General features: G+C 32.9%; 2 protein-coding genes across 5 annotated transcripts in view; one reads left to right on the top strand and one right to left on the bottom strand.

The window, feature by feature from the left end:
- The window catches only part of LOC112058162 (band 7 protein AGAP004871), a 60,558-nt gene that overhangs the window by 27,473 nt on the left and 21,653 nt on the right, over positions 1 to 11,432 (bottom strand). The window lies entirely within an intron of this gene.
- On the top strand, positions 394 to 7,840 carry LOC112058221 (cuticle protein 16.8-like). Its single transcript, XM_024098930.2, has 4 exons — positions 394 to 516; positions 1,628 to 1,739; positions 2,332 to 2,506; positions 3,161 to 7,840. The coding sequence occupies exons 1-4, from the start codon at positions 451 to 453 to the stop codon at positions 3,324 to 3,326; spliced, it is 519 nt and encodes a 172-aa protein (XP_023954698.2). The 5' UTR covers positions 394 to 450; the 3' UTR covers positions 3,327 to 7,840.

An 11,432-nucleotide genomic window follows, 5' to 3' on the forward strand; every position in this document is an offset into this window, starting at 1 on the left:
CTTAGAAATTCGCGTTCACGTTTACGCGATAGTAACAGTCTCAAACTGCCCTCTAGGCCCTTTGACGTCTGTGATAATTCGATTGGTGAAAATAAATTTTGGTTTGCTCTATAGTGTCTACTGTAAATTTATATATAAAAAATGCGTCAAGCCGTTTTGGATGGTAGATATTTTTCGTGTGTTTGAGTTCGCAAAGTATTCACTACCTCCAAAAATTTTTAATCTTGATACACATTACAATTTTTGATTTTTTTTTTTGCAATTACAATTATTACAATATTCCAGACGGCATGGTAACCCTATTGGCAACGGATATGGACGGAATCGCCTTCACCCACAAAATCACAACTGGCTCGTTGTTGCCGGCTTAAAACCACAAAAAGAGACGATCGTTGGAAGTTCACGCATGTCCATGTCGGCTTTTTGCGAGATTACACATACACTTCCTCTATGAGTAAACTTTTGAGTGCCTTTCGACTGTGTATAGCCAAGATGGATTTTTCATTGACATTACAGGTAATGTTAAATTAAACAGATCAGTACTGAAAAGTCTTTATATTTCTTTAATCTATAATAAAATCTTTATATTTTATTAATAATGGAATAACATAATTAAGAGTTGTATAATACTCTTTTTTGTTTGAAATCAGGTATTGGAAAATTAAACAATTTACTATTTTTTCTTATTATTCGGAGATTAGCTCTAGATTTAAAAGCAATTAGTAGGTAGATAGGTAAGTAGTACCTACATTTAAAGGATAATGAATATTCGACAAAGTAGGTACAGTTACCTATTAACTTTTGCAATAAAGAATATTTACAACTAACAAACATTGCTTCAAATAGAAAAAAAAACACTCACTTACCTAAATCTTTTATTATAGTCTTCTCAAATATTAATATGTACAGTAACTATAAGTACTTGATATCTACACAAATAATATGTTTCTATTTCATCAATAAAATATAAATAAATCTTTTCTCCTGCTCATTTATTCCAAAACACTAAATATTCATAAAACGCTTAAGACTTCTAAATTATTTCAAAAATATATCACATCAACAAGCGCGTATTAATTTTGAAAAAACTGTGATGACGCAGTTCATTAACTAAAATCTATGGGAGCTGCGAATACTGCAGAGTTATGATTACAAATTGGTAGCAATAAATAATAGATACAAATAGACGCGAAACAAATGTTGGACATTACTCATAAATGTTGTTAATATTGAATTGAAAAACAGTCGTCAAGATAATTGGGTATGTTGCAAATACTCCTTAAAATAAAAATAAACCCTTATTTCCCTTGATCAAGCCAACTTGACAAGGTCTACACCGATTTAATTCAATTAATTTATTTTCAATTAATAATTCTTTTTTGATGTAAAATTAAGAAAGAATACAATGAGAAAATTAAGCAATTAATCCTTTCATTAATATTTTTATACTTTGTAGAAGGCTTTATTAAAAACAATCTGAAAACTTAACGACTCACTCGTTTTTTGTTATAAGATCAAAGACTGCAAATAAACTAAGTTATAAACAATAACCAAGTTTTGAAAATCCTTTATATTATGTAAGCTTTTTGTTATATATTATGTATTATTATTTTTGATATGATTTCAGATCCTCATTTTATATAGTGTACTATGGAATAACGAAGTTTCCTCGGCACCTAGACAGAAGAGATTAAGCTTAGCTTCGCAAATGCCTAGCTATTACTTTACAAATATCGATGGTGCGTTGGATTTTTCTTAAAACTAATTAACTACATCTCTCTCTATATATAAAAATGAATTCATATATACCTTGCTCCCGGCATCACGCGTGAAGGGCTGGACCGATTTTACAATTTTTTTATGTGTTTGTTGTTGTCAGGAGATAGGGGTAAGGGTAAGGGTTACATTGAGTTTCACGCGGATGAAGTCGCGGGCGTCCGCTAGTAAACATATAAACATAATACATATAATAATTTTGCAACAATGCAACATAATCGTAATTTTATAGCAAAATTTAATTTGATTGGTTAACAAGTTTGACTAAGGTTTACAATTGGAAAAATAACTACTTTGATATTATGAATATTTGTAGTAGCATTTCACGCTAAAAGAAGAAAAAATAATCTAGTGCTAAGGCTAAAGGCTATATATTATCCCCATATTCCTACGGGAACAGGAACCACACGGGTAAAGCCGCGCAGGCAGCGTCAGCTAGTTAAAGATACGGCTAATACTTGTTGATGCAAAGCAGTGATGAGGTCTAATTTTAAAAGCGCGCTTGATTTGAATATGGCTATATTTTAATCTTGCATTAATTATTTTATCATACAGGTCATCCAGGCACATATTCATTCGGCTATAATGTTCAAGATCCAAATACAGGAAATATTCAGTATCGTTCAGAAGAGAAGTTTCCAAATGGAACAGTCATTGGTAGCTATGGGTACGTCGATCCGAGGGGAAAGGCACGACGATTTGACTATGTAGCAGATGAAAAGGGATACAGGTAAAACGAATTAACAATTGTATTAATTAGCAGACACTTAAAAAGTTCTTTAATCAAAGATATTTAACTTCACATTAAAGGTTTACTATACACAATTTTTAAACTAAAAATGCAGTAAATAATAGATACGACAGTAGGCTAACCCTTATCCCAATACAATGTCTGACCTGCAGGCTAATTCACTATCTTTGACATATGCTAGTTGACATATACGAAATTGATATTCTATGTAACAAATGTCATCCGGTGCCTACAGGTGGATATCATAAAGTAGATAGATGACATTTTGTCAATTGATTTGATATTTATTTTAATACGTTGATAATAAAGACCAAAATAATTAATAGGCCAGCTGTTAGGTCCGACCCCTTAGCTGTGAAAATAATGAGGATTTTTCAACAATACCGACACTTCATTATAAAGTGCTTGAAAGATTGTAGATTAAAGTTATACATCTACGGATACCTATTTTTAATTCAGCGCGCCTGCAGCTTTATATCTTTAAAAATTTGTTATACACAAACTGCTATTTGAAACTTCAATATACTAATCGCACTTGAGAACCGAGAATAAAAATATAAAACCTATTTACCGAAATATATACCTAGATATTTTCATATTAAATTCTTTGTTAACGCACATTTTTCGTTTCAGAATAATGAAGGAAGCACCCCACAAACAAAACTATGTAGATCAAACCATCATAGTGAATAGTTCTAGTGAAACATCGGTATCGTGGTCGCGTCCGAGGAAACCAAACAAAAAGAAAGTGGAAAAGATAATAAAAAAACCTGCGGAAGTCTTGGAGCCACCTTATTAGATATTAGCTGTCCTTCGAATATTCATTGGGGCTAGTAGTTTTACTAATGATACAGTAATTAATATAAATAAACGTAATAATTTATTATGAATTTATTCTTGTTGTCATTGTAAATATTACCAATGAGTCAATTTATAAAGTATTAAAAAGGTTTCAACCTCTGACCATTTGGGAAAATTGGCGTATATTTTGTCATTTATAATAAACGACATGACTGACATTCGTAATTAACCGAATACACTTTTTATAAATACAAGAAGATTTTGATAATTTAATATATAGGAATTGATATTCGAAAATAATGATAAGGCATGTAAAAATCGTATGCTTATTGCTGCTATTTGCAGAAGTTAAAGGTAGGTTTTTTTTTTAATTGAAAAAATAAATAAATAACTAAATAGAAAATAAAGACACGACGAATATTAAAAAAGTTTCACGAGAAGAAGAAATCTTTTAAATAAGTTTTTGGTACAAGTAAAACTAAATCGCATTTAAAACATTTGCTATCATCTCTGATTTTTAGGTTTTCCTATTAAGGATGAGGTTTCGAATAATATTGAGTTCAAAAATGAAAAACGATATCCTAACGGTACGGTCATAGGAATATATACATATAAAGATAACGAAGGCAACCCTGTTCATGTGAAATATTTCGCTGACGACTCAAGTTATGGGTATATATTTGAATGTATTAAAGTATCATGTTTTAAATTAAATCTAATGGTCTTGCAGACAGAGCTGGTGATAAAAATGTTTAGCTTACCAAAGTAGTAATCTAATGAAATTTCAACAGTAGAGTTTAAACTTGAAAATTACTACATTGAAATATTTTTTTTTCTATTTCTATTTGCCTACTAAATCCAACTAAGTTACAGTAATAACTAAGTTTTTCGATAAACTAGGTTTTTTTTTCCTTTCAGCGTCGAACTTAAAAGTGCTAAATTTATCAAAGCAGATTCTGATAATCTGGGCAAATTGAATTTACCAAAATTCAATAACATGATATCAACGGTCGACATATTTCAGCAATTAGATGATTTGAGTACAGCTAACGCAATACTGGATAAAGAATTCAATAAAAATAAAACATACAGTCCTGAAGAACTGCCCAATTACTACCCAAATAAAATAAATCGCTTTAAAGAAAGTAACAAAGCAAATGATGATTATGAGATATTCTTAGAGAACGATCTTAAACCTGCGGCGAAGTGTAACAAAGAAAAAGTAAAAGTGTATTTAGATAAAAATAAAAGGAAAACTAGGAATGCGTTTTATCAGTACCAACCATCAGATTATTGTGGACGATTTCAAAAGGTATTAAACATATTTTAGGTTATTGATTTGTATTAATTTATTATAGTTATTGCAAATAAAATTTAAATAAATTTTTTTATTCACATTTTATTTTAATGTTAATACTGTACAAGTAAAATTACTAATGCAACAAAAATTGCGTGCTGCGTATTAAGCTTGAATTAAAATGCACACACTAAACTTTGAGAATCTTTTCTTTGACATTAGAAGCATCCTTGCGGCAGAAATCCCAGAGCACAACCTAGTTCTACAAAAACAGCTAATGGATTCTAATTTTGCTTGTTGAAGTTCTACTCACTCCTAGATTTCCGCTTACAAAAGTGAATATTGGCCATGTTCAGGGGTAAACATTTCAAATGTTTATAATTTTGTTGTTTTTCAGGGGTATATATTTTAAAATTGTCGTAATTTTGCTGTTCTTCTAATAAAATACACGAAGGTATTAAAAGAGTAAATTGCGACCAATAACCACAATTGTTATAAGTATTTCAGTCACAAAAAACATATGTACAAGTGTTTAGTGACATAATGTAATGTCCAGTAAGTGTTCCAATGCGTGTCTTGTTTAACAAATACCGGATTTTTGTGTCGTACTTTACTATTGGAATTGTTTACTTATGCTAATATAACCTTAGACGGATCTGTTTCATGTTTCGCATATATTTATAAGTATAGCGAAAGTGGTGTTTTACTTGTGACGGGTTTGTGTTGTTACTTGTTACGGTTAGGACTGGCGGTGAATATAAAACTGCATGAGTTACAATATTGGATCGGATAGATCGCAGATTATTATGTTCATACTCTAAATACGTATATTTATTTATTTAGATATAAGTTTAAGTTTTTATTTGTTTTGTTTTAAATGTAATAGTTGACGGGCAAAGCCGATGTTTTTGTTGTTGAGCTGAAGTTGAGTTGAAATAATTTCATCTCAAAGGCACAGATTTAATTTATGGCAGTAACAAGTAAGAAATAAAACACTAAACTTGGATTTATGGAAACTGTCTTTTCTTTTTGCTTTATCAATGTAACTATGTACTATTTAGATATTAAATAAAAAAAGCCTGCAATAAATTGCGTTTCTTTTATTTTATTTGGTTAGTAAACTTAGATCTAGTAGGTATCAGAAAAATAATAAAATAACAACATAGAAAAATAAATGTAGCCAGTTACAAGTTTTCACATATCATCATTTATCATCATTAACGACCCATATTCGGCTCACTGTTGAGCACGAGTCTCTTCTCAGAATGAGCAGGGTTAGGCTAATAGTCCACCACGCTGGCCTAATGCGGTTTGTCAGACTTCACACCTTTGTTACCTCCACCGATTGAGACACGTGATATTTTATTTCTTAAGAGCGCGCAGCGCGTTGGTACAATTCGAATTCGTATTCGTCAATTCGTATTCGATTTCGTATGGATAAAATTCGAAGCGCAAACAAGACGCCGAATTACGACTTTCACGTGAGTGTAAAGCACGGAGCGATTGACGCGCGACGCAAATTTTATGACGTGAGCGCCAAAACCATTTTTACCTAATTGCAAGTAAATTAAACTACATAACGAAAAACAAAATGGCCATGTTCAAGATATAATTCTAATTTTCTATACTAAACAAAAATTTAAGAAAATAAGTTTGCTTTTTTAGAGATTGAAAGCAAAATGTGAGCAAAACATGTATTTTTCAAAAAAATAAACTATCGAGAAATGTTTTACAAATTGTGTATTTTGTATAGTCATAACGTAGCTAACACTTTGAAATATCATTTACCCAAATGTCAGGCTCCTAACTTTTCCAGAATCTGAGATCCAGAACCATTTGTAACCACCAAATTACATATTGCACACTCTTAACTGAAAAGTTGGAGGAGCATGCGCCGGAGCTGATTCGAACCTACGCCCTCCATATCGAACTTATTCTTATTTTTTACTATATCTAATTGAACTGATAAAACTCGCTTTTATTAGCTTGTAATAACGATAGCATTATACTTGTTTGCGATTGTTATGTATTACGTGTGTACTATTACGATTGCGTTACACAATAAAGGAATCTTGCATGAGTAAAGAATTTTACTATGAACTAGCAAACTTCGAGTACAAACACGTGCTCTTATTTGTTCAAAAGTTATAATTACCTACTGTACAATTATCTGGACCAGTTGTTTTAGCGCATATGATTGTGCTATGCACCGGTGGCGATGATTCAAGTCAGTAAACGAACCAGTTGGCCTATTCACTATTTTGGTCTTTATTATCAACCAATTAATATAAACATCAAATCAATTGAGAAATGTCATCTACATAGTGTATAACCAGCGCCGGCCCGATGTTAATTTTAAAATGGAGCGAGATCCAATAATGGCGCCTCTCCTGTTTGCTCCTAATAATATGCAGATACCTATACCTACTTATAAGTATAAAGTAAGAACGCGATGATCTTGACCATACACTGGGGTGACCAATTGAAAATGAGGTGCTGTACCGTCTACGGTTGACTAGGAATATCATTCAGGCGCTCTCTAGGATTTGGCGCCTGAGACGACTGCTCTGTATGCCGTATGGAAGGGCCGACCATGATGATGTAAACATCGGAGGACAGTTTTACATAGAATCTCAATTTTGTATACGTCAATTAGCATAAGATAGTGAATAGAGTAGAGTTTTTATTTTGACTTAGATAACAAAACCAATGTTGAATCCTTCATGCTTAAATATTGATTTTGTTTTTCAAGCGTTTTTCTGCGACAAGTTAGCCCTTGACAGCTATCTCAACTGTCCCTGTAGCTAAGTGGCATGTCGATTCTCTTTTTACGATCGCAAACGCTTCGAACACTAGAAAAATGTATGGGAATGACATCTGCTATCGACAGGTCACGTGATCAAGATCTGTCATTTTACCAGACCTTGACCTATACACTTAAATCTTAAACTGAACTGTGCTGGAAATCAATTCCAGGACCTCAGTGTTGTGAACCACAGTACTACTGCGCCCGAGAGATCGTCACATTTATACTGGATGAGAGATACGTAGAAAATAATGAGTCTCGAGATTTTACAAGTTAGCCCTTGACTACAATCTCACCTGATGGAAAGTGATGATGCAATCTAAGATGGACACGGGCTAACTTGTTAGGAGTAGGTGCCACCCCTTTCGGTTTCTACACGAAATCGTACCGGAACGCTAAATCTCTTGGCGGTAAGGTTGGTAACTAGCCACGGCCGAAGCTTCCCACCAGCTAGACCCGAACCAATTAAGAAAACGTCAATCGGCCCAGCCGGGGATCAAAGGACCTCCGTCTCGTAAATCCACCGCGCATACCACTGCGCCACGGAGGCTCCCAAAATTCTAGCTCTGGAATAACCATTTATAAGCTGCGAGTGCCGTGATAGCCCATTGGATATGACCTCTGCTTCCGATTCCGGAAGGTGTGGGTTCGAATCCGATCCGGGACATGCACCTCCAACTTTTAAATTGTGTGAATTTTAAGAAATTAAATATCACGTGTCTCAAACGGTGAAGGAAAAACATCGTGAGGAAACCTGCATACCAGAGAATTTTCTTAATTCTCTGCGTATGTGAAGTCTGCCAATCCGCATTGGGCCAGCGTGTATAATAATTAAGAAGCTGCGTTTTATCGAAACTGGAGAGTTATTAGTTAAGGTACTTTCGTGTTAAACTTGTTTATGGCGATGTTTCCACAAAAATAGTGCAACATTTTGCAATTACAAATGCTGTCAATTTCTTCACCCATGGCTATGGTTGATCCTCTAACAATATGTCACTAATACGCGAGGCAGTTTACGTAATATCGTAGCCTACTTTCTACAATGAATCGCGAAAAATACTGATATATTTTATAAATATTTACCTTTGTACGAAGTTTAAGAATGCATTGATTTGGCAAACTTTGAGATTTTGATAAAACTTTGTCCTTAATTATCTTAAAAGTCCAAGAACTCCATGAAACCATGTTCTATTAGTTAACAATAATATTATTATACTTATAATTAACAAAAACAACATTTTACTAATGGAAGAACATTAAAATTAAAAAAAATTAGTGAACGCACTCGCCACCCCTCCGTTTTTCTTTCTTTTTTCTTTGATTTGTCCATTGTAATTTTTTACTATTTTTATTATGCCCGCTGTAATATTTTTGTAACTCTGTGGTAAATTTATTCTGATTGACAATTTAAAGGTTTCACTTCTGATAGATTATAATATACCGAAAAATAACACGTTATATTGTAATCAGTATTTTCAGTTCACAATATGACGGTAGATTTTAATATCACGAGTGAGATTATAAACAAAACTAACGTATTTTACAATCTAACGGTAACATATCAATATGAACAAGTTACACACCGAGAATGAAGTAACTTGTCATCAGAAAAAATCAATAAGTAGAATCGATGTTTAGTTCCCACGATGTAAGTATTCGCACCATTCGGAAGGAAGTAATGCCTATATACGTTTTTGCCCAATGTTGCATCTATAATTGGATTATCCAATAGAGTATATCGACAATAAATTGAGCGTACAAGGTTTGTTTTCTCTTTCTCCAATACTGTGATAAGGAGAGACAGCAATACAATAATAGTTTTGTATGTAACACGTTACTAGGCAGTGTTACAGATTAAACCGTTCGTTGCATTGGGATTCTGTTGAAAGGTATTCTATTCACATTGTTTGTGATGTTAGGCATTTTATAAGCGAATAATGACATAATCGAAGCGTAACAATATGATCAAATTAAGGCAATTTCTACTATGCCCATTAACGCATTAAAACTAAGGTGGACAAATGTGCATAATTGTCTTAATTTCATTTAGTTATTTAAACTCATAATACCTAAATATTATCTATAATGTTGAGTTACGTGTTTAGAAAATGTAAAAACTATACATACATAAATATATAATGTAAGTAAACACAAAATTTTGTATGTGTGCGCTCAGTGGGGTCTCTAAATTCAGATCACTTTTTGCACGTAACATATCTATAGTATAATAGTAGATTGTTATACAAGGGCCTAAAAAGACCCATTATATACGAGGTATTTTTAGGGCCCGAGACGAAGGCGAGGGCCGCCTAAATAGAAACCGAGTTTATAATGGGTTTAGCCCCACGTGTTACACTCTGCTTTTCACTACGATTGCGAGAAAATAAAATAGTTTAGTACAATATTCAATGATTTATTTTAATTGAAAATTAAATGTACAAAGTCTACAATTTTGGATATTAAGGGAGATGCTTTTACCTGGTAACATAATTTCCGACTACTTTGAAGATGAATAATGAATATATGAGGTAAACGTGGGAGATAATAGTTTAAAAAACTCCTTTCGTAAGTGAATCCATTCGTTGTTGTTTTCTTCACTTATTGAATTTTTCATAGGTATCGTAGGTAAGTATTTAAGTAAATGCGTCTCGACTTTGATGGTAACAGATTGAAAATTTCATCCATCTCCAAATTAGGATCACCATTCTCACTAGACGAAGACAACAATAACAATTATTGTTGAAAAATATGTAAGTTACGGTCACAAATTTACAATGAATTTCGGAAAAAAATCAAGTGTGTATTCACGCCAATTGTTTTTTAAATTCTCGCTTTTTAATTTTATTTTTTTCACATGAGAAAAAGGCAAAGGTATTACACCGTAAAGGATGTCCCCTGTCTTCAAATCTCGCTCTATTCGCAACTCAATAAAAATTAAATAAAAAAATAAACGCATTCCACAGACAAGAACGCTGCATTTCATTCCAATTTAAAGTTTTTTATTTATTTTTCAAAACAATCAGGGCCTTACCTATAATGATTCTATTTTCGAATAAAACCTCCTCCGTTTTATAGTAGGCTAGTACTTGGCTAGTACTCGTAACAGACAAGAATTAAAAAAACAAAATTACTTTAGCCCCTAGAGGCTAATATGCTTGTTTAGCTCCGCTGTGGAGTGGTAATATGACAGTGTTTTTGAGCAAGAGTAGTGAAAAATAATAATTAATGACTATACCCATATCTACTTACTATTTCATTACCTACTAATGTACTAATATTATAAGTGTGATAGTAAGTTAGTATGTCGTTCCGTTTCCAAGCCTAGGCCGCTCAATCTATTGTGACCAGTTTGGCACATCTCATCAAAAATACATTAGAGATAGGTTTAAAGGGATGTGATTGGGGATGAAAGTTTAAATGGAGAACATATCTATGAAAACTCTTGAGTCCAACATACAATAGATACAATAGAAAACACCTATGTAAAATTATAATTCAGCAACAAATAAACCAATATTATGGACCTGTTTTTTACTAGCGGACGTCCACAACTTTGTCCGCGTAAAAATCGATAATTTTCAACCCCTCTTTCAATCCCTTCTATTTAAAGTCCGCTAATCATTTTACAAAATTATAACTCAAAACATGAATGATTTGAGTTTTAATTTTTATGACAGAGCTTGTTTGGGAAAGTACTAGGCGCCATGATCAATTTTTTTCACCATTCACCCCAAACAGACGAAACCAGAACCTGTATTATTTTTTTATTCTTTACAAGTTAGCCTTTGACTACAATCTCACCTGATGGTAAGTGATGATGCAATCTTAAATGAAAGCGGGCTAACTTGTTAGGAGGAGGATGAAAATCTACATCCCTTTCGGTTTCTACAGGATATCGTACCGGACCGCTGAATCACTTGGCGGTACGTCTTTGTCAGTAGGGTAGTAACTAGCCACGGCTGAAAGCCAGACCTGGACCAATTAAGAAAACGTCATAATGT

Source organism: Bicyclus anynana, chromosome 7, assembly GCF_947172395.1.
Source record: "Bicyclus anynana chromosome 7, ilBicAnyn1.1, whole genome shotgun sequence".
Classification (NCBI taxonomy): domain Eukaryota; kingdom Metazoa; phylum Arthropoda; class Insecta; order Lepidoptera; family Nymphalidae; genus Bicyclus; species Bicyclus anynana.

Excerpts from the sequence above, each read along its gene's own strand:
- LOC112058221 (XM_024098930.2), top strand. The coding sequence starts at position 451 with ATGAGTAAACTTTTGAGTGCCTTTCGACTGTGTATAGCCAAGATGGAT. Across the intron at positions 517-1,627 it reads ATTTTTCATTGACATTACAG|ATCCTCATTTTATATAGTGT; the intron begins GTAATGTTAAAT and ends ATATGATTTCAG. Across the intron at positions 1,740-2,331 it reads TTACTTTACAAATATCGATG|GTCATCCAGGCACATATTCA; the intron begins GTGCGTTGGATT and ends TTTATCATACAG.